Here is a 24,289-nt window from a genome sequence, read left to right on the forward strand (position 1 = left end):
ATAAAATGCTATTTTACTAAATCGAAAAGTCTACTAGTTTAGTCTGTGTGTTTTATTTTTATTACTTAGCCTGACATGTATCATGCACTTTGTTTTTCCTTTCTAGCATCTATCCCACCTACGACTTTGCCTGCCCCATAGTGGACAGTGTAGAAGGAGTGACACATGCTCTGCGTACAACTGAATATCATGATCGGGATGAACAGTTTTACTGGATCATCAATGCTTTGGGGATCCGAAAGCCCTACATCTGGGAGTACAGTCGTCTGAACCTTAACAACACCGTGCTATCCAAGAGAAGACTCACTTGGTTTGTCAATGAAGGCCTTGTGGATGGCTGGTATGTGTAAAGTCCATGTATGTTACTGGTTGGTGTTTGGCTACCTTATGGTGAATACTTATTTGGACAGGATGACCTCCTCAACAAATACCTTTTTAAGCTGTCATTTGTAGCATTAATTGAAATCCTAAATTCAACCAGAATCCAGATCATCAAAGCTTGTTTGCTAAGCACTGTTTATATCTAGAATGGCTGCATATTGTGATTTATAGTCATTTCAATTAAAAAAAAAAAAGTTTTTTGTTTTTAAGAATCTCCTTTCCAGTCCTGTGCCGTTCTGTATAATGCACTGTAAAAGAAAACCATGCTGGTCCCTTGAAATAGTGTCCTCAGCCCTTCTTTTGTGTTAAAGAGAAACGAATTTTCGTACAACTTGTTTCATTGTGTGTGTGTGTGTGTATATATATATATATATATATATATATATACTTTTTAAACATTTACTATATGACCTGGAATTCGCAGAGAACTGAGGATTTTCTAAAAAGAACCACAATAATAATCATCTCTCTTTAGGCAGACTGTCTTTGGCTGGAATTTTTTTTTTCTATTTGAATGAAAAATGCAGACATGGTATAAACATCTAGATTCAGACTTCTAGTGTGTCTTAAGATGGGAAAACGACGTAGCATGCAGCCCCCCTCCCACCATTAGGAAGTTAATCCCTACTTCTGTAGGAAAGACTTTTAAAGCATTTATGCATAGTGGAATAGACCTGAATAGAAAAAAAAAAGCAGATTTAAAAACGAGGTGCGTGGAGGAATCCCCCTTGCCAGGACACTGAATTCTGACAGCCTCTCCCGCTGCTGTCAGAATACACTGATCAATGGCTGCAGTCGCTGATTGAGAAAAGTTTTCCAACATTTAGGAGAAGCTGATTGGCTGGTTCAGTAGGGACTAGATGAATTTTGATCAGTGTGGGGCTATCCCTTCTTGACAGAAGTCAAACTCCAGCTGCTAATAGGAGAAGAAGGCAGAGTGACACAGATGAGTTTATCAGTGTGCTACTTCTCCTTTCACTGTCCATATCCGGTCACAGGGTGGGGGTGGGGAGGGGATCTGTACATAAAGGGAAATTGAAGTGGTGAAATATAGTATCCTTACTTTGCCAGACAGGGTTGTGCTGTGTGCCAGGGCTGTGTATATCTCAGGACTGCATAGACAGAAATACAAATCAGTTGCCAGGTAAAATTGCTCCCTCATATATATATTTCATCTGTTTATTTAGCTGTTTGCATGGAGTTCAGCTTTAAAGTTGATGTACATCCTCACATTTACCCAGTGACATGAACAGCCTCAGCTGATACACAGAGATGAAAGAAATCTCCCTACATAGGTTTTACTTGTAGATCTCATGTCTTCGGCTTTCTTCACCGTTTAGAAAAGGAACATCGTGTTAGAATTTTTTCTTCCTGTTCCAATACTGGGTGTGACAGCTGATTGGAGGAAAGCCACACCCCCCTCCACATCGGCAGAGGAAGGCATAAACATGCAGAGCTGTGCTGTGAATAGACCAGCTTTCTGCTAATCTATCACTATGCACTTGCCCTGACACAAATTTGCAGCTGCTTTTATCTCCTGTGTCAGAGAACTTATCAGAAGTTATCATGCTAAGGAGAGGAGCAGCAGAAAGACACATGACTTGGAGCTTTGGGGAGAGATAAGTAAACACTGCAGATATATGTGCCCATGTCAAATTTCATTTATAGGGTTTAAATCCACTTTAATATACCAACTTCTTTTTCAGGGATGATCCCAGATTCCCAACTGTACGAGGAGTTTTACGAAGGGGCATGACTGTAGATGGGTTGAAACAATTCATAGCTGCCCAGGTTGGTACAGAATACTTCAAATTCGGGTGGAGAAATAGCAAATGACATTTACCTGGAAGTAATATTTATTTTCCAAATTATTTTTTTTACGTATTTCCTAAATCTACAAAAGCCATCATGAAAACGTGTGTCAAGGGAGAAATACAAATCTATCTCCTGATACAGTCGAGCATATAAAGGCATAGTGAACAAAGTGGAAACATTGTGTTATCCAATGATTACATAACCATCTGTAATAAAATGTAATTATCTGCAGTAAGTAAGAGTCTACAGGAGAATACAACCAAAGCAAGTATCTTCTCCACCTCACCATTGAAAACTCCGCTATGGAGAGGTTATAGAATGAAGCCAACAAATATCAATCTTATGTCGGCCCTGGCCCCCTCTTCTCAAAAGAAAAGGGGATAGGACCACAACCCTAGCTGAGAAAGTCGCTTGTGGTGTGCACCATGCTGGCCATAAGTCTTCTCCTATTTCACACCACGTAACAAATGTCAGCCTTTGTACAACGTACAGCATTCAGAACAGAGAGAATAACACAGAATAAGTCAGAAAGAAAATAGAAAAAGGTTAGAGTAAAAGGCAGGAGAAAAGAAAAAGAAATGCACCCCCTGCGGTTAAAGTGGTTATATTATCCATCTCAAGGGGAGTCTGAAAATTGATTGATCCATAGATCCCAGGTTTTCTCGAAGAGCGACAGTTTCCTGAAAGTAATATTTAAACTTTTTTTTGGTTATCAAATTTATGTTAGGGAATTCAAGTCCCTTTTTATAATTTATTTTAGATCAACAGGTAATAAAGCTATCTTACGGGTGGACTTTGAAAAGCAAAAACTGCAAAGACGAATTTACAATACAATCCCCTCATTCAGTGTGCAGTTCTACTTTTATTTTAAATAAAAACTAGACAATGGTGTAAACTAGGCTCATTGAAATACATTAATATTTCTTGCCTATATGCTTGAACTACAGTTTAAAAATGCATCTGTTGTAAACGAGCCCACTTTGCCAGGCAACATCTTGGCGACTTGAGTATACTTTGATAGAAATATAGAATATAAGTCGCCTTGAAGTAGTACAGGAACCTTTTCTAAAGTCGGAGCGATTTCAGTAGTGCTAATTAGGACAGCTCTCATTGACGAACATGGGATTTCATGTCACGCGACTTGTGAACTGAACCTTAGGGCTACTGACAGGCTGCATCATTTGTATAGTTTGGTTTTGCCCATAGTAGCACCCTAAGATGCTTACCCCGATGTGTTAGGTTAGTGAATTTTGAATTTGTGGCATGATGATTTGAAAACACTTTATACTGTGAGCTGATAGGCTTGCTCACAGGAACATCTGGAATGAATTTTCCTCTTACTTTCTTCTGTTATATTTTAGGGATCTTCTAGGTCCGTTGTGAACATGGAATGGGACAAAATCTGGGCTTTCAATAAGAAGGTAAGAATCGTGTCCTCTATATATTTTAGGGTGGAATGTAGTGTGCCCCAATTTAACTGATCCAGTAGTCTGCAATGCATTGCAGTATGTCCTGCAGGCTTGTTGACACCCTACCCCCCCCCCCCCCCCCCTGTGTTTGTTAACTTGCCCCAACCAAACGTTGACTTGTGGGAAGGGAACTTGGCGTGAAATTGATCTGAAAACTCTGCATTTCATTTCTCTGCTTTCAAGCTGCGAGCTATCTGTAAGAAGGTATTACTACTCATTGCTCCTATTAGTTTTTTCTTTCCCCTTGCATTTTGCTTGGCCTTTGGCATATAGCTTACAGTTCTGTAAGCCAACATTGCTTATTCTTTAATTTGTGCGAAGCGAATAACACAATCACATTGCATCACTGCTCAACTGACTCGCAGCTGTAGCTTTAGAAAACATTGTGTGCTTTGCAAGGTGCATTCACTGCTGTATAGGGAGGGACAGGTTTATACTTTGCTTGCACTGACTTTTATGTCACAGTGCCACATACTGACATGTGATTGGTGGCTCTAATTCCGATCTCTTCTGTAGCCACCCCCAGGCATTTGTGCTTTTCAGCCAAAGAAACGCTTGCTTGGTATGGCTGGGTTGTCATGTCAGTTTAGCTTTAGTGTCTGCTTACATTATCAGAACATTATACCAGTATATATTGAAGCTAGATTATAGAGAAAAAAATATTACTTGAGATATAGTTTGGAAATTAAATTTTTTGTATATTTTTAAAGAATTACACATTTTGAGTAATTGTTATGTTTATGGGAAGGGATTATTTCATTTTTGTCTGTGGATTTGTGCGTTATTGTCTTTTCATATACAAATTTCTAAATTTTCTCTCGTGGTCATCTGTATGTTGGGTATTGGGGTGCCTACACAGGACAAAGCAACAGGCTGTTTTTAATGTTCCCCTTCCCTGGGAACCCTTTCCTTTATTCCTCTGTCACTCTGTTGGGCTGCTTGTAGCAAGAGGGACGCCCTGCAAAAAACATGAGCTTCTCAAGTCATAGCTAACACAGGGCTATAGTTTCTACCTATAAAACAACGCTGGTGCTTGGTGATTAGCCCAGTGCTATCTCATGGTCTTCTTTCCATGTGTTTTCTTTACTGCTGGCAGCTGAACAGAGCAGTGGAATAGTAGGTGATGGGAGGGTAAATTTAAGCGAACGTGTGGCGTTGCTTGCTTTGAAGTGTAACTGTGGGCCAGATATTAAAAGTAAACCAGCAATGGAATGATAATTCAGGGCACCTACTACAAAACTACAGTGTATTCATACCCCTTGATATTTTCCATATTTTGTCGTGTTACAAACTAAATGTATTTTTTTGGGATTTTATGTGATAAACCAACACAAAGAGGCACATCATTTTGAAGTGAAAGGAAAATGATGGTTTTAAATTTTTTTTTACAAATATCTGAAAAGTGTGGCGTGCATTTGTGTTCAGCCTCCTTTAATCTTATACCCCTACCTAAAATCTAGTGGAACCAATTGCCTTTAGAAATCACCTTATTAGTAAATAGAGCCCGCCTGTGTGTAATTTAATAGTATAAATACAGCTGTTCTGTGAAGCCCTCAGATGTTTGTTAGAGAATCTTAGTGAACAAACAGCATTATGAAGGCCAAGAAACACACCAGACAGGTCAGGGATAAAGTTTGTGAAGAACTTTATAGCAGGGTTATAAAAAAAATATCCCAAGCTTTGAACATCTCACGGCGCACTGTTCAATCCATCATCCGAAAATGGAAAGAGTATGGCACAACTGCAAAGCTACCAAGACATGGCCGTCCACCTAAACTGACAGGCTGGGCAATCAGAAAAGCAGCCAAGAGGCCCATGATAACTCTGGAGGAGCTGCAGAGATCCACAGCTCAGGTGGGAGAATCTGTCCACAGGACATCTATTAGTCTTGCACTCCACAAATCTGGCCTTTTTTGGAAGAGGAGTGGCAAGAAGAAAGCTATTGTTGTAAGAAAGCCATAAGTCCCACTTGCAGTTCGTGAGAAGCCATGTGGGGGACACCGCAAACAGTGGAAGAATGTGCTCTGGTCAGATGAGACCAAAATTGTACTTTTTTTCCCTTAAAGCAAAACACTATGTGTGGGGGAAAACTAACACTGCCAACACACTATCCCCACTGAGAAACATGGTGGTGGCAGCATCATGTTGTGGGGATGCTTTTCTTCAGCAGAGACAGGGAAACTGGTCAGAGTTGATGGGAAGATGGATGGAGCCAAATATAGAGAAATCTTAGAAGAAAACCTGTTAGGGTCTGCAAAAAAACTTGAGACTGGGGCGAAGGTTCACCATCCAGCAGGACAACAACCCTAAACCTACAGCCAGAGCTACAATGGAATGGTTTAGATCAAAGCATATTCATGAGTTAGAATGGCCCAGTTAAAGCCCAGACCTAAATAAAAAAGAGAATCAGTGGCAAGACTTAAACATTGCTGTTCAGGCACTCTCCATCCAATCTGACAGAGCTTGATCTATTTTGCAAAGAAGAATGGGCAAAAATGTCACACTAGATGTGCAAAGCTGCTAGAGACCTCCCCAAAAAGACTTGCAGCTGTAATTGCAGTGAAAGGTGGTTCTACAAAGTATTGACTCAGGGGGAGGTAAATATAAATGCATGCCACACTTTTCAGATATTTCTTGGCAGAAAATTTTGAAAAGCATTTATCATTTTCCTTCCACTTCACATATATGTGCCACTTTGTGTTGGTCTATCACATAAAATCCCAATAAAATAGATTTACGTTTTTGGTTGTAAAATGACAAAATGTGTAAAATGCCAAGGGGTATGAATACTTTTTCAAGGCACTGTACCTCTTGCCTACATGGAGGATCTGTTTATTTCCAGTGTCCCTGTACTTCGTTAATACTGGAGATTCTCTATAGAACAAAAATCAACCAGGGCTTGCTATGGCCTGCTACTTTCTGCACCCCCTTATTACAAACTTTGATAGGTAAACCTTTTCAGCCAACATGAACCAAAGGAGAGCTGAAAAAGGTGGACCACAGAATGACTATAGGAGGTCCATTTGCCTTATGCTCTTTGCCCATGGTCTAGGGCAGTGATGGCGAACATTGGCACCCCTGATGTTTTGAAACTAGATTTCCCATGATGCTCAACTACACTGCAGAGTGCATGAGCATCATGGGAAATGTAGTTCCAAAACATCTGGGCTGCCAAGGTTCGCCATCACTGGTCTAGGGGATAGCCATGCACTCTTCAGTAGCCTCTTATGCTGTTATTGATTTTCCCATAATAGTCGTTCAACAAGTAGTTGGCTTGTGCTGTCTGACATACCGCTGACCACTAGAGAGAGTTCCAATTTGCTGTATTTGTGAAGTTACAGCACAACAAATCTTACAGTAAATCGTAAAGCTTAAGAAAATTTACTTTGAAGCAATTACTCAAATTGTTCGTTTAGCACTTAAAATGCAGTGAATGCATCCTGCCAGTGACTTTACTCCTCTCCCACAATATTCTGTAATAATTTGGTTGGTTCCATAGCATGTGCAGCGTTCCTAAATGTGCATGTGCCTAAGACTTTAAAGGGAAGCTCCCAGCTTTTTTGAGAACAAAACAAAAATGGGTTTGAAAAAACGTAATTGCAGTTCCTAGCCTGCTTCTGTTCTCTAGGTGATAAGAAATAAACATTTTAGCTAGAACACTGGAGTTATCAAAGTAATAAGCAGAAGGGGTCTGTCTTTACTATAATTACATGACATCAGGAAACAGTTCATGCCTGCTGATGTGCAACACACTGTGCAGGTGAATCTGTAATTTTATATTTTTTTATGTCTGTCTCTAGAGTTGAGACCTGCCACCCCCCCATCTGAGCGAGAGCTTTTTCATGACCAATACCTGCTCTCATTGGAAAAAAAATATTAACGGATGATACTTCGCCTTAGGAATTCAGGTTTAGAACAGAGCAGGGAAGTTGATGCCTGAGCAACAAAGTGAAAGTTCAGGAAAGGGCATAGAAGAGACTTTTTTTTTTTTTTTATACCAAGGTAATAGCAGAAACCTTACTCTTAAGAAGGGCTTTGACTTAGGGACAGTTCACACCATAGAAACACAATGTGGATGTCTTCCTGAGGCTCTTCTGCATGCACATTTTTGATGCGTTCAAGTGCATTTTTGATGCAGTCTAGTGCATTTTTCCCCCGTCTTTTTTTTCTCAACTTTAAATGAGGACGTGTGTGTTCCAGTGCGTTTTTGGTACATTTAGGTGCATTCCGGTGCAATTTTTAATGCGTTTTACAGCACTCCAGTACAGGAAAAAATGCAGCATGTTCTACTTTTTTTACTGGAACTGCAAACACTGGTGTGAACTATGCCAATAGAAACCATATAACCTACTTTCCATGCGTTTTTGATGCAGAAAAAAAATGCACTGTACTGAATGTGGTGTGAACTAACAAGTGTGACCCGGCACTTAGGGCCTTTTCTCACTGATAGACTGATCAAATTCACCCTGTCAGTTTTTCAGGTGGACCCGATCAAACCATCTATTGCTCTCTATGGGGCGGCGGATGTCAGCGGACATGTGCCTGCTGACAACCGCCGGCATCTGATCCGATCCTGTCCACTAAAAACAGACGGCTGGGGATCTCTTCCTTATCCGTCCGGTGGATTGGATTGCCCCACAGAGAGCAGCGAGCTGTATCTGCTCTGCATAGCGGAGTGGAAATGGACCTGTCATTCGTCTGCTCAGCGGGGATCAGTGGAGAGATCGCCCGCTGAGAAAGTGGATCCCCTTTACTGAGTCCGCCCCATCTGAAAGGGGTCTTCTAATCAAATAGTTTGAATTGCATAACTTAAGCGAAAAAGAAAATTTAAAAGAAAAAAAATTAAAGTTTAAAATTAAACTTTTTCTTTGGTATTTACATTCAAACTGGAGCTGTCCTCTCCACATCTCTTTTCTGACGCTTGATGTCACCAGCCTTCGGGTTTGAATGACATCCAGCGACATCGAAGCCTTTTCCCCAGAGCCTTGGCTGTTATGGATCTGCCCTCTGGGGCGGTGTCATCACTGCAGTCTAGGCTGAAAGAACTACTGCACTAAACAATGATCTGTAAATCAGTGCTATTTGCAACAGCAATCAGGACCACCTGTTACAAGAGTAGGAGACAGAATGGCCTTCAGGGAAATAGGAAAAGTGTTTTTTTTTTTTTTTTTTTGGGGATTTTCACACTAAGTTCAGTAAACCTGAGGACATCACAGGAGATGTTACTTTATTTTGCGCTCTGTGTGCACTTCTGAGAAAGGCAGACATGTACAGAAGCAGGAGAGGAGGATTCTGGGAAATGGGAAAGTACCATTGCAGTGGTTTCAAAGAAAAGACATTTGTCATCTTTTTGCAGTTATGAATGGCTGCTGATTGAAGTGAAAGGTACTCTCTTATGGCATTAAATTACACAATTGCTTGCATAGCAAAAATATATATTCTATCCATTTCTTAATGAGCTGGAGTTTTCCTTTTAAAGGCGTATTTCATTAAATATTAATAGAATGAGCGAAACCATGGTATTCAGGACCCTGTGATTGTGTTCTGTTCAGGGACTGGCTGGCAGGCATAGGATAATGTCAGAAAGGTCCTTGACCTAAATATAGCATTAATCTTATTGGATAAGGGCCGATACCTAACATGGGAAACTGGGGGGAAATTCTCCATAATTTTGTTTAAAATCTGTTCACATCAGTTGCAGATGAAAGCTGTCCCTTCCAAGCTCTTTTGATGATTCATTATTCTATAATGTTTCACCTTAAAGTTTATCTAAAGCCAACACTCTTTCTTTGTTTTACTTATCAATAGAGTTGGAATTGGGTTTTTTTTTTTTTATGCTATTTGTGTCCCTACTGGGGAAATTTACCTTTTCGGTTTGTCCTAGTGACCATTGTTACTGGAACAAAAAGTTTGGCTTTAGATACACTTTTTAAAGGGACACTGTTACTTTTTTTCCATTCAGGTCAAAGTGACAGTGCTTGCTAATCACTCATTCTACCAGCAAGATATATTCAGCCATCCACGTTTCCTTGCTGCCTTCTTGCATTGTTGGATTTCTTGAAGGAATTTCTAGGTTTGGGGAACATTTGACTTCCCCGATGTGGCAGTGCTCCAGGTTAAGTGGCCAATCATTAGGTTGAACACTGTCCCATGCTGGGGAAGTGACCTCATTCATGCTCCCCGTTAAGATTACCTAGGTTGTACTCCTGCAGCAGGAAGGCAATGAAGGATCACGTATTGGTGAAAATAATTGGCTCAGGGAATGGGTGCTCAGGAGGCACTGTCACTTTGCCCTGAATGGGCCTGATGACGGTGTCTCTTAACTATGTGGGGAAAGCCTTTAAGAACCTCACTTTAGAGATTTAGGTTACTACATTTAGGCTTTTGAAGTTTACCAAACCATAAAACTGTAGCCTCATATATTAATACAATCTAAAGCAAGAGTTTCTTTAGTTGTATTACTTCTACAGACACTTTTTATATACATGGCAGAATGCTGATCAGGGATGTACAATCTGTACATCCTGTACATACATATATACAATGATGTATATATATATAATGATACATGACATTGGCTCCGTTTTTCCATGGTTCTAGCATTCAGTCCAGCCAGCCCCTGGGCTCGCCTTGGTCTTTCAGATTTGCAGTCCAACACTTGCTTGTTTAGGCAATTTTTTTTCCTTTTTATCTGTCTAGCATGCAGCTTTCCCCCCGTGTTTGTGCCTCCCTTCCCTTTAAATGCAATGTCCTCTTGAAAATGACATTAACTGGTCTTGACTCTAGATGTGTTTGTATTTATAACATAGATAACATCACGCTATCCCTGCTCTCACGAGATCCCAGTTCTGTGGACTTGTACCCTGTTTCTTCATTATATTCTACACTCAACACTGTATCATGTTCAGCAAACCAATCACAGTTCTGTCTGCCAGTTGTATGCTAAGAATCGTGGGACTTGTAGCTCTGCAGCACAAAGCAATTGCTAAATAGGTCATGCCATAAATAGGTCATCTTCACCAATCCTATTAGGTACCAGTCGGACTTCAAAAGATGTTAGTAACTTTGATTTACTTTACATATGGCCAAAAGCAGAACAACTGTAAGAAAACATTTTTTTCTTCTTTCGTTCTATGACGGACACCGCTCCATGTCTTCTAGACCAGTGTTTCTCAACTTCGGTCCTCAGGGCACTCTAACAGGCCAGGTTTGCAAGAAAACTGAAATACATCACAGGTGATATCATTTGCTGCTCAGTGATTGCAGTATTCTAGTCTGCATCTCCCCAAGGTAATACTTAAAATCTAGCCTTAGTGTGCCCTGAGGACTGGAGTTGAGAAACACGGTTCTAGACCCTTGGGCTTATGCTGCTCTCTCTTCAGGAGTAGGAATAGGCGGAAACAATTTTGGCTTCGGGTATACCATTACTTCCTGCTATAGGACTTCAGTTTTTTCTGCCTAGTCAGGAGTAAGGACCTGGCTCCCTGCTAGGATCTGCGGTCCTGGCATTTTTTCCTTTATAAATGGAATTTTTTTCTTTCTCTTTATTTTCTGTTACTGTGTGAACTACAATCAGCAGCTGGACTGGGCGATGCACTGGATATCCTAGATCCTTATGGTCTTCCCAGTCTGGCCTGCAAGTGCGACCCAACTATTAGCTCCGTGCTAGGTTGGCCGCGACATAGCTCCACTGGACGGGGGCTGGCCGGCGAGTTAAACACCTCGCAAGGTCGCATAGCCCTGGTCATAACAGCAGTCACGATCAGAGTCGCAGCATACCTCTGGCCGTAGCACCCCCATTCTGAGATGGTGCGGTGGACTGCTGGGAGTGGTGTCCCCCCCCCCTCTTTTCTCTGGGATTTGCTGGGGTGGTCGCGGGTCCCCCCATGTCTTTCCTCCCCTCATGTCCCCCCCTCCCTAGTGGGGTTCCTCCTGCATGAGTCGTCCTCCCCTAGTTCCTTTTTGGGGTGCTCAAGGGTTTTTTCAGGTGGGGGGCCGAATTGGGGTGGGCCCAAAGGGTGGTGGGAGTGTGCCGTTGGTGGTCCTCTTTTAAGGGTGCCTGCATTTTTTGTACTGCAGGGGGGGGGGGGTCCCTGTGTGGCTCCCCTTGGTGGACTATTACTTCCCTGGGGTCCAGTGGGGTCCGCATGGCGTCGCGTGGTGCTGCCATTTTGCCATGGATGGCTTTCTCTGTCTTTGGCGGCCATGTTTGTGTAGTCCAGAAAAACTGAAAATTGAAAGGATTAAAAGAGGTGCATGGAAGCCAGCCAGCCCCCAGTCTGATGTACTCACCCTCCAGTCTGCCTGCCACCAACCAAGTAGACCTGTCTCACGATATAAATAAAGAACAGGGGTTTAGTTGACACGCATTTGCAAACGCATGTGTAAGCTGCAAGGCCTCTACACGGCACCCTGTGTTACTTGCATGTTTGTGTAGTCCGGCAGACCATGTTTTTGGCTTCCCTGTGTAATCTATAGTGGCGGCCATTTTCTTGTAGTGCAGTGACGTGTGACGGGGGGCCACTAGTGACAGTGTGGGTGCTTCCTCTTACTCTTTGATTGCAGTGTGGCAGGCTGTTGGTGCTCTCCAGCTCTGGGGTGGTGAGTCTCTGTGGGTATACGATCCTTCCCCTGCTATATACAGAGCCGTGGGTGCGTTGCTACTTGTGGTGCTCCAAGCGGTGTGCAACCTTTTTTTCACTTTTGTGCACAGTGCGGCTCCGATTTAACCTTGGAGCCCCTGGAACACATATCACCACCTGACCCACTCCTGGAAGTCGCGGGACCCTCTGGGTCTCAGTCTGCCCTGGCCGCCATGACGGCGGCCCTGCAGTCACTTGTGTCAAAGGTTGATATGGCCCTGTAAAGGGGGCCTAGCAGGAAGCGCCCCCACCTTCACCTGTAGCCTCTGCGGTGGACTTGGCTACCACAGATGCGAGTCAGCCACTAGGTCTGCGTCCACGCACCATGAGTGCTCGAACAGTGAGGATGAATCCTCCTCTGCAGCTGCTCATGAAAAAGCGCTGGTGGAGGCTTTGATTGTGTCAGTGCGGGAAACTTTAAAGTTGTAGGACTGATATAGAGTTGGCGATGCAGGTGCAGTTTGGCACCCACAGATCTTCCAAGGCGACTAAGGTGTTCCCCTTTCCTGCCTATTAGTCAGTGGGGTTCCCCGAAATGTTTGGTTGGATTATCCCTTTGAGGAGTCTCTCCTGAAGAAACTGATGGTTCCACCGTTGGTGGACACTCAGGTTTCCAGGCTGAATAAGGCCACGCTTTTACCGGTGGAGTATTCTCCATCCTTTAAGGATCCTGTGGACAAGAGAGCTGAAGCTCTGGTCTATTCTCTTTTCACTGTGGCAGGTTCATTGTTGAGGCCGGTGTATGCTATCAATAAAATAAAGGTGTAGCACTGATAACATGAAATAGAAAACACCAAGTCCACATCCAAACAGAAGCAGACCCTAATAAAGGTGTTCACTCCGAAAGGGACGATCTTCTTAATGGTGGAAATATAGAGGAGAACCGTCACAGTGTGTCATGTTCCCTCCGATAACTAGCGTGTATGTTGGTTTCCAACCAACAAAATGGCTGCCGCGTAATCGCGTCACACACCGCAGGCTCCTTCCAACACGTTTCGTCATTAATTGACGACCATTAAGAAAATTGTCCATTTTGGAGTGAACACCTTTATTGGGGTCTCCTTCTGTTTGGATGTGTACTTGGTGTTTTTTATTTCATGTTATCAGTGCTACACCTTTATTTTATTGCTCTTATTTGATCTGTATTGCTATTCAGGATCATGTGTTAGCTGTTTTTTATTACAGTAAGGACATTGATGTAGTTGTAACCAAGCGCAGCAAACTACCCATATCCGGTGTATGCTATCACCTTGGTATCTCAGACCTTAATGGAATGGGCAAAAATTTTACTCCAGGATCTGGTAGGGGGTCAATACCCTTCTGAGCTGGCGGATCAGTTGATCTAGGGGCTACAGTACATCTGCTGGCTGCGTATCTGTGACGGCGGTGATTCTTCACCACATGATTTGGTTGAAGTACTGGTCGGCTGACCAGGCTTCTAAAAAGGTGCTGACTCATCAACATTTTGTAGGTGACCGTTTGTTCAACTTGGTTGGAGTTTCTACAACGGTGTAGATCAACGTTTGGCTCTGGGCACCATCAGGGGCCAGATTTCTGCTTTTGGCCATTTTTTTCCAAAGGCTGTTGGCGGCGAAGTCCTTGGTTCACACTTTTGTGCAGGTAGTTTGCCATCTGCAAAGACCCACAATGTAGAACACTAGAGCGCTAAAAGTCAGGCTTGGAAGGCAATAAATCCATTGATGCTTCTGAAACAGACTAAACAGGGGTTGGAAGGAACTCCTCAATAAGTGTATTAAAGTATATGTTTATTAGAGAAAGGTTCTAATTGTACAGTTGAATTAAAAGCAAAGGGTAGTAACCTTACTGTGTCCTCTGTGGTTTTGTCTGCATCCTTGCCCAAAACCTTGGAGATAGATGTCACACTTGTTGATGGAAGGGCAAACCAATGGGAGGCTCTGACCGGGGGGACCCAACAGTCCTGGTGTGGGAGCCCGGATGGCCGCTGGACGGTGCCCAAGGTTGGATGGAAAAGAATCGCATTCCACATCCGTGGAATGCACTGGACAGCCGGAAGTAGACAGGGGGGTTGGTGATGACGTTAATCACAGCGCCTGGAAACCGGAAAAACTGGAGGGCAAAGGCACTGGAAGGCAATTTTCGGGGGGTTGGTCCCGTCACTATGGCAACATGTTTCGTGCACCGGCGTCTTGTCAAGCCATTCCTTTCCAAGCCTGCCTTTTAGCGCTTTAGTGTTCTACATTGTGGGTCTTTGCTATTGACTCTCCTCCCAGGGAGAGGTTTCCAGAGCGTCTGCTGCGACCATTTCCAGATGGATCATGCAGACGGTGGTGCAGGTCTATTTTATTAAGGGTCAGGTTTCTCCTTTCCCTGTCAAGGCGCATTCTACAAGGACGCTAAGTGCCTCCTGGGCCTTCTGTCATCAGGCGTCAGTTATTCAGGTGTGCAAGGCGGCTACGTGGTCGTCTGTACAAAGGTGGATGTGCTTGCATCTTTGGATGCTGCTTTTGGCCACAAAGTTTTGCAGGTTGCGATTGCAGGGTGTATTCTTTTCCTGGCGGTGAACTCCAATTGTTCCTGGTTGAGCTCCTGTTTTTACCTGGTTGGCTATGTTTGGCCTTGTTGGGAATCCGCCTCTCTGATGGGTTGAATTATGTATTCTTTTGACTGCTTGTTACAATCTGAAGTCTGATAGCAGAAAGTGATGGTATACCCCCTGGGACTGCCTCACTGGTGTAGCCAAAATCGTTTCCACCTAGTCCTACTCCTGAAGAGAGCAGCATAAGCCCAAGGGTTGAGAAGACATGGAGCTGTGTCCGTCAGTGAACCTCAGAGAAAAGGATTTTACGGTAAGACAAAAATCCTGTTTTGTTTTTGTTTTTTTAAGCTGCAAATTCCCAGGCTACCTACATCTAATGACGTTTTTTTGCTCTTAAGCAGTAAAAAAAAAAGGAATTGAGATACGATTAATGACGCATGACATCACGTCCATTTCTCATCTTTGATTTCCGGTTAAAGGATAGGTTTACCTTTTAGAAGCATGTTACACCCATATTTAGGGTGTAAGGCTGGCCATACATTTATTTTTTTGTTCCACCTATGGGTTAAACAAAAAAAGTGCATATTCCCCCATCAACACACTCTTTGCTGATGGGGGAATCACTCCCACGACGCTCTTGTGTTCTGCTGGCTGGGAGCCTTCACTACTGGCATAATACAATGATCAGTGTTGCCAGCTATAGCCAAAGGTACTGACTGAACAAGAAAAACTCACCAGGCTGGTTGTACACAAGTCAATTGATAGGTCAACTTGTGTGCAACCAGCTAGCCCATCCATGGATTGAAATTCAATCTGTCCTTACTGAACCGATCCATGTATGGCCAGCTTAACATGTAACATGCTCCAAGCCCCCCCGACCCCTGAGAGAGCAGGCAGGGGTTCCTTTCACTGCACCTCTGATGAGCTTCAAAGTTGATTAATTAACTGCAATCTGTGAATTCGAAAACTGCAAGTCCTGTCGTCCACAGTTGCAGACAGCTTGTAGTTTTCAGTGAACTGTGGAGGCGCTGATGAGCACCCTCATAGTTTATTCACAAGCCCTGCAGCTTTTTAACTGACAGCCCATATGGAGGTACGAAAGCTGTAGGGCTTGTCTGCAGGAGCCTGATCTTGCATTACATTGATCGTGGGTGCAATGATGCTCTGCAGGCTTCTTTAAAAAAAATAAAATAAATGCACACTGTGTATATACATCTACATACATACATTTTTTTTATTTCTTTTCAAAGGTGAGCCATTAAAGAGGTTGTAAACTTTTTTTTTTTTTCTTTTTCACCCTGCAAGAGAAACACATAATGAGCTAGTATGCATCGCATACTAGCTCATTATGAAATGCTTACCTTAGAACGAGCCCCCGCTGTGCCGCCCGCTTAGCTGGATGACGGGCGACATGTCCAGTCGCCCGTCTTCCGGGATCGCGGCATCCGGCCATCTGATTGGCCGGAGCCGCGGTGACGTCACTCCCGCGGGAGCCGGCAGTCACGGCACGGGGCTCTGAAGGAACGGCACGAGCAGCCGTTCCTTCAGAGCGCATGCGCCAGTGATGTCACTGGATGCATCTAAGGTAAATATCTCCTAAACGGTACATGTTTAGGAGATATTTACAGTACCTATAGGTAAGCCTTATCATAGGCTTACCTATAGGTACAAGTGTCAGAGGAGGGTTTACTTCCTCTTTAAATAATCCTGTTCAATCAGTCCCGTACCTCCGTCATTTAGGTCCCTTGGGATAAACCTGGTTAAATCACTTGCCATAAAGCTGTCCTTTAATGGTCCAGTCTGTTTTCTGTTTATGTAGTAGTGAGGAGTCCATCTGGATGTATCAAATTCATTAATAAAATACATTAATAATTGTTACACGTAACTATTTCTGGTTAGACTGAAGTCTTCACAAATAATGCTCAAATTGTTTGCTTAGAGAGGTAATAAAGGCAATTGTTTTGTTAGTTTGGATAGAGCTGGACCCCTGTTCAGATTTATTTTTCTTTCTGTGACCCAGCCAGCGAGATCCCCCCCCTCTTTATATGTCTTAAGGGAAAATTTTCACTGAGATAGAATGTGATGGGAAATACACAGAAAAATCATCTAATAGAGACAGCTTTCTAAGATGGAATTCCATTTACTTTGAAGAGCTTCTCATTTCCTGTTGCGCCTCTAGAACAGGAAGTAAAAAAAAAAAAAAAGTTTAGGCTTTTGCACACACTTGTATAATAAGTCACATAAGCTATCCTAACAAATTTCCTTGGCTCACAGATCACAGTTGGGCTTATTCAAGAAAACAACAAACCATACATATGGCAGAAACCCATAGCAGCCAATTAGAATAAATATTTGGATGATATGGGTAGGACAACCTAAAATCGGATCGGTTTCTTTGAGGTATTGCGTTTGCACTTTATCTTCTTACTGGCTTATCAAATAATTTGCAGTAGTTTCACAACAAATGTCATTACATTTGATGACACTGGAGAAAAGCATGCCTGAATGCATTCAGTGAAGAATAGAAAGTAACCGAATCCAAAAAATGGATAGCAGTAAAAAGTTGCATTGTTCAAAGTAAACTTGTAACAAAGTTTTATTTTAGAGATATTAACAAAATACTGACTTCAGCCATGAAGCTCGGGATTTGACCCATCCCTTTCACCCCATTACCCTCACTGTTGGTTAATCGTGCCAGCCGTCACAGTGATGGGCCAATATCATTGCTCCGAGGCAATGGATATTACCATAATAGAGCAGCCTGGAATTTGTGGTCTCTGCCATTTAGGCTAGGTTCACACTTGGACGGCTCTGCGGACTGCGTTTGCACAGGTATGGCAGCCCAGTAATTGGAATAGCCTGCTGTGCCTGTGTTTCAAGCAGGAAAAATGTTCCTGCACTTTTTTTTTTTTTAAAAACGCAATCCAAAAGAAATCGCAAGGCGAGTTTTACATGCTGTCCTTAGCCACGACCACCCGCACCAGTGTGTACCTAGGTCTGCTGTGCCAAGGTAAACATTGACACAGGTATGCTTTGGTTAAATTATTTCAGGAAAAATGAAACTGCAGAGTGATCAGATTGCTGTTGCATCTTTAGCTGCCAAAAAAAGGATTTTTGTATGCTCAAGAAAACCCCAAACTTTTCCATGTTTTGTCCATTTAAAAATGTCAGGTGTCTGATCTGTCTGCCCCAATGTTGCAGTCCCGCTAAAAATCGCTGATTGCTGCCATTACTAGTAAAAAAAATAAAAATTACATAAATCTTTCCCCTAGTTTGTAGACGCGATAACTTTTGCGCAAACCAATCAATATACACTTATTGGGATTTTTTTTACCAAAAATATGTAGCTGAATTCAAATTAGCCTAAAATGATGAAAAAATTGGGATTTTTTATTTATTTTTTTATTGGAATGTTATATAGCAGAAAGTAAAAAATAAAAATTGCACAGGTGATCAAATACCACCAAAAAAAATGCTAGATTTGTGGGACATCAATTTTATTAGGGTACAGCATAGCACACCACACAATTGTCAGTTAAAGTAACGCAGTGCCATAATGCAAAAAATGGCCGGGTCATTAAGGGGGTAAATCCTTCTGGTCCAGAAGTGGGACAATTAATAGGTACAACTTTCTGTGCTGATACCTTGCGCTCACTGTTAAAAACTTGTATGTGGTTTGTTGAATTGTAGTATTTCTTTACACACTTTGTTTAAAATGGAGCAAATATAGCTTAAAACAAGAACACACACACTATCTTCCATTCAATTATATAAAATGTATTTGTTGTTTCTACTTGAAACATATAAAGTAAATGCATTAGGTTTCCATTTCCGATTTTATTAAAGACCAGTTACTGTCTATGTACTTATTGATGGTTCTGTCCGCAGGTTGCATATCCCTAATCTGCTTGTGCATTTGTCTCTGCTAGGTGATAGATCCTGTAGCTCCACGGTACACTGCCCTGCTGAAGAGCCAGGTCATCCCAGTCAACATCTCGGACGCAGAAGAAGGTGTGACAGAAGTAGCCAAGCATCCCAAGGTTCCTATACTCTATTATTTACCTTTTTTATATATCTGGCTTTTTTTTTTTTTTACAAAGTTTTATCAAGGTTCAGCCAAATTCTTTTTTTTTAGGTTTAGTGCAAAAATTAAAATTGGATTCTATTGGAGTCACTTTTGATTGTTCTTTGGCCTAACTGTATAGATTACTCCTCCATTCCTGTTGTCATCAAGAACTAAGGGGAAATCTCCAGTGGAGACTGGGACAAAAAAGAGCAGATAGAGGTCCTTTCCCCACTCAAAAAAAAAAAAAAAAAAATGTTTAGGCTTTAAAGTGGTCGGAGTTAGACTTAGCCAGAACTTTTTCTTTATGCCTCTTGCACACGATGCTCCTGTTTGAGCATCTCGCGGCTTGAAAAAGCTCAGTACAGCTTTTTGAGCTACAATACAGCCCATTAATTGTAATGTGCCTATGCACACGGGCACGTAAACGAGCGTTGTGCATTCTTCAGTAAGAACAAAATAGAAAAATCTGCATTTTCGGTCAGTAATTTAAGCCTCAATGCACGCAAATACTCGCAAATAGTCGCAAATACATACAAAAAAAAGGTCTGGAAAAAGTAGATGCTCAAACAGGAGTATTGTGTGCAAGAGGCCTTATAGGTTTCATTAAAGATGGAAATAAAAACAGCATTTTCCTTCTCTTCCTGTTCCAGAGACTCAAAATGAAGAAGGGAGTGCTAGGAAATCCCTGAAAAATAAGGAGATATATCCCGCTCTTAAGCTGGCTATATTTGGATTGAAATTGGGCCAGTTCAGCAGGAGACGGCCGAATTTCGATCAATCCATGTAAATAAATCCCAATAATTGCAATTTTAGCAGCGCAAACTCTTCCAATAATAGATCCCAGTGCTAATATAGTGTACCTATACAGTACTTTAAATATATATATAATCATCAAATAATACAATACTCAATGTGATCCTAATATTTAAAAATAGGTGATAACGTTTATCATTAATTTACATGATCTGTTATCCTTAGGGACCTCTAAGCAGCAGCTCTCTTTTTCTTTAATATATAGATTGGCGCGAGTGTTTTTTTTTATTTTTTCAGTTTTTTGATCCATCTATGGCTGTTCCCTTTCAAGATGGGTTGATTTAATGATCGACTTCTCCCGAACGGGACTGTTGGTAAATTGTCATTCGACTGGTGCATACAGCCAACGGTCGGCAGCACTGATCAGTGTATTCTGGAGGAGTCCCACTGTCGGAATACAGTAGTGCGAGTGGGGGGGGGGGGGGATACCCCGATACCCCATTTATTTCAAATGTGTTGATGGAGCATTCTGTTCAGTTTTTCTTTTTAATCAGCCTGCTAGCCAGCTTTACACAGTTATCACCAGAAGAAGATTTACTCCCATTCCTATTTTTGGGACAGCCCTGAAATATTTCAATTTCCAGTCACCCTCTGTCTCTGCGACAATAGTTGTCAGGACAAACGGAGAATAAATCTATATATAGTGGGGGCAGAGCAATGCATATTTGGTGGGTTGGTGCAATTTTTCCATACTCCATCTAAACCAAACATACATTTTAAATGTGACTGATGAAAGCATCCTTTAAGAAAAAGACTTTAAAGCAGTTCAGTCAATTTTTAAAAAAATTAAAAGTCTGCAGCTACAAAAGCGTAGCTGCTGCCTTTTAATAATTGGACACTTACCCATCCTAGGATACAGAGATGACTTTGCTGGGCTTCGGTCCACGGCACCGGCATACAAACTGTGAGAAGATGGCTATGACTGCTTGCAGGTTCACAGCTGGCTGCTCACTGCTTATGCGTGAGCCGCTCTGTGCTATCTGAATGGTCCTGCAGCTTTCTGGACCTGTTAAGTGTCCTTGAGGGCTAAAGCCGAACTTCTGGTAAGATCACTGATGCGATCTGACTGGAAGTAGGGGAGTGAGTACCTGTCCAACCCCCCCCCAAAAAAAAAGTAAAGTGCCAAATGTGAATGAGGAGGAAAGAGCGGAAGTTCTGCTTTAAGTTTAAATATGTAAAAAAAAAAAGTTAATAGAAGACAGTTCTGCCACAATAAAGGCCCATTTCATTTGAAGAAAAATTTGCCAAACCTTCAGCTGCACTTATTTTTTTTTTTTTTACAGTTTATAATAACATTTCTAACATTAGAGAGGCTACAAACAACTTTAAAAATACCATTATCATGTTAAAGCTTCAGTGAGCTTTTTGTGATCGGATTTACATGTATGTTAATGGATTGAGGTTTGTTGTGCAGAATGCTGAGGTTGGTTTGAAGCCAGTGTGGTATGGCCCGAGAGTTCTCATCGAGGGAGCAGATGCTGAAACTTTGTCTGAGGGCGAGACGGTCACTTTTATTAATTGGGGAAATCTCAACATCACCAAAATACACAGGTAAAAATATTTGTTGCCTTTTATATCTTTGGGGTTATTTCTTCTATTATGGGTTAAAATATAGCTAAATCCCCTTTTTGATGCTGACAAGTAAGCTTTTATTGACGGAAGAGACTCTGAATGTCATAAATGCTTCTTTCTGCATGTGTTTTTTTATTTATTTTTAGTATAATATGTGCACTTTGAGCTGCATATGTGTGCCAGGGTGAAGTACCTCCTTTTTTTTTTTTTTTTTAAAGCTTTAGGCTTGGTTCACTCTGGGGTGACTAAGTCGCCTGACAAGTCACGCTCCATTCAGTGTAATTAAATTGTTCTAATCGGACCGACTGTAAAAAAGGCTCCTGCACTACTTGGGGGCGATTTTCAGGAAAGCTTGCATTGACTTCTATTAAAGAAGTCTTTTGCAAGCCGCACTGAAGTCACATTATACGGTCAGGTCAGCTTGTCCTTCTTACTCCACCCACATTAAAGCCACCCATTTTAGTTTGTAAGGGGTTAGCTCACCTTTTAAAAAATAAAAAACAAATGCACATCTTTTTGCAGGAAAAAATTGTGCATCTATTATTTTTCTTACTTGGAGCCTGTAAAGTATTGCACCCGTGATCAGCAGGTCGCGGGTGCCATGCAGGATTCCTGCAGACTTGTCAGTCTGCTCATACTTCAAACGGGCAGGCAGATACCCACTGACCGGAAGAGTGAATGAACTACCAGAGCACTCAACGGCGCAGTGGTAGTTCATTGAGGGCTACAAGCCGACAGCCACAAAGGTTGTCATACAGAATCTGAATATGGGTGTAACATGTTACAATAGGTGAACTTATCCTTTAAATCAGGGGGTGTCAAACTAAATTTAATCACGGGCTGCATCAGCATTATGATTGCCCTCAAAAGGGCCGGTTGTATCTGTAAGACTAGATGTCAAGAGCATCCCCTACCCTTACATAAGACATCAAAAGCCTCTCCACCATCAAAAGTTGAGTCCCCCACCCTCCCTTACATCACAGTGCATCTCCCTTACCTTGTAGTGCTGCTGGGAAGAAACCGGAGGCATTGCTGGAAAGCAGAAAGTATAAGGTCTAGAGGAGGACTGGAGCTCTCCTGCAGCTACAGGAGAGGTGCGAGGGCCACATAAAATGACCTGGAGGGCCGGATTTGGCCCGCGGGCCTTGTGTTTGACACCTGTGCTTTAAATAGTCCTGGCACCCCCTGAGATTGACCAGCCAAACCTTGCTCTGGCATAGGCAGCCAACCATACCTTATCCTGGACTAAACTGTTTAGCATGGGCACAAAAAGAGGGACCAGCACACCTAAAATCAATTTTTACTTTAGGTCCACTTTAGTCAAGCAGATGAACTATTTTGTTTTTCTGTAATATGCTGATTTCACCGATTTCTTGCATCTCTGTGCCGCTGATCACTTTTGACCTCTTTTAGCTACTTCCGGTCTACATGCACTATGTTGTTGGCTACACATTATTATTCTGAATCTGCTTCCTGATGGTGACCATAGTGGATCATGACTGTACAATATGTGTTGGCAAGACCTCTATAGTCTCCATCAGGAGTGCGTGTGAAAGGGTCACAACAGAAGAGCTCATCTGAGATTTATCACCCTGTAACACGAAGTTGCTAAACAAGGACTTTCATGGCAGGCTAACCAGGGGTTGTGAAAATAAAAGCTACACATTTTAAAGGATTTAGTACAACTTTTGAAACTCTATTAACTCGCTAAAGATTATTTGATTTTAGTGATTAGGTTTAGATCTAATTTAATTGCTGGCCAGTGTTCATGCCGAGCCAAAAAAGTTGCACTGACAAGAATGCCCATTAGAAATATGCATCATATATCCTGATGTGTGAATTGAACCCTACCCTCTTATAAACTAAAAACAGCCAGGGTATGCTAAAGAGAGCCTTTATTAAACAATTGCACCTTTGATGACCGAACCGGTGGTAGAATAGGTCAAAAATAATCCTCCAATGCAACACAATGTGCAGCTTTTTTTTCTTCCTCTCTATACCCCAAGACACTGGTAACAAGGGGGAAATATACAACGGAAAATATGTGGTGCGAACCCCAGGAATCCTTAGGATTGGGTGTAGCTTAATTAACAAAGAAATACAAACAAAATGGACGAAAAGGAAAAAAAAAGCAAGAAGGAGAGGGGTGGAAAATGCGAGGTAGGATTAGGTAGAGGGCTAGGAGAATATATGGGAAGTAGGAGGGTCTGGGAGGCGAGGATGAACACTCCCTGCTCCAACATCTCCTACTCCTCTGCCTCATGAGGCCCAGTGGAAAGGATAATTGGATCAAATATCAGGTCACGACTGGTTAATGCATATACTCTGTAATTTACCTGCAGGGACTCCAGTGGCAAAATACAATCTCTGGATGCCAAGCTGAACCTGGATAACAAGGACTACAAGAAAACCACAAAGATTACTTGGTTGGCAGAGACGGATAAAGCTCCCTTCGTTCCCACCACATGTGTCAACTACGACCACCTGATCACCAAGCCAGTCCTGGGCAAAGATGAAGACTTCAAGCAGTATGTTAACAGAAGCAGCAAGGTGATTGTTTTACTGGTTGGGGCTCCTCATTTACATTTGTGGCAAGCTTTATGTTCTACTTTTAAATGAGAGATCAGTAGCATCAATGGTAAATAGAGATTGTAAAGAAACCCTAGAAGTAAATAATTTGGGGGTTTAAATCAAGATAGTTGTGCAGTTTGCTTAAGTGAAACCTAAGAGAAGTAAACACAGAATGAACCAGGTGTATAGTTTGCTTCCATTCCGTCTCACACACATTATTGGTAACCATATGCGAAACCCAACTCTCTCCATTCTTGCAGGGTGCAAACAATTTTGTAAATAATGAAAAAACAACTTTTTTTACTATTTAAAGTGATTGTAAAGTCAAAGATCTTTTTAAAAAATAACATGATACACTTACCTGCTTTGTGCAATAGAATTGCACAGAGCGGCCCTGTTCTTCCTCTTCCCAGGTCCCCTGCCAGTGCTCCTGGCTCCTCCT

General features: G+C 42.1%; 1 protein-coding gene across 4 annotated transcripts in view; it reads left to right on the forward strand.

Moving 5' to 3' along the window:
- Positions 1-24,289, forward strand: part of EPRS1 (glutamyl-prolyl-tRNA synthetase 1) — a 142,142-nt gene that overhangs the window by 66,216 nt on the left and 51,637 nt on the right. For 3 of the 4 annotated variants that reach the window (XM_082249459.1, XM_082249461.1, XM_082249462.1), the window contains exons 10-16: positions 107-340; positions 2,088-2,172; positions 3,558-3,617; positions 3,849-3,869; positions 18,755-18,865; positions 21,119-21,255; positions 23,619-23,826. In XM_082249459.1, the coding sequence (XP_082105585.1) occupies positions 107-340; positions 2,088-2,172; positions 3,558-3,617; positions 3,849-3,869; positions 18,755-18,865; positions 21,119-21,255; positions 23,619-23,826 (856 nt within the window). The remainder of the gene's footprint in view (positions 1-106; positions 341-2,087; positions 2,173-3,557; positions 3,618-3,848; positions 3,870-18,754; positions 18,866-21,118; positions 21,256-23,618; positions 23,827-24,289) is intronic. The other variant, XM_082249460.1, reaches the window with a different exon arrangement.

The sequence above is a fragment of the Pelophylax lessonae genome (genome assembly GCF_965119305.1).
Source record: "Pelophylax lessonae genome assembly, chromosome: 3".
Taxonomy (NCBI): Eukaryota; Metazoa; Chordata; class Amphibia; order Anura; family Ranidae; genus Pelophylax; species Pelophylax lessonae.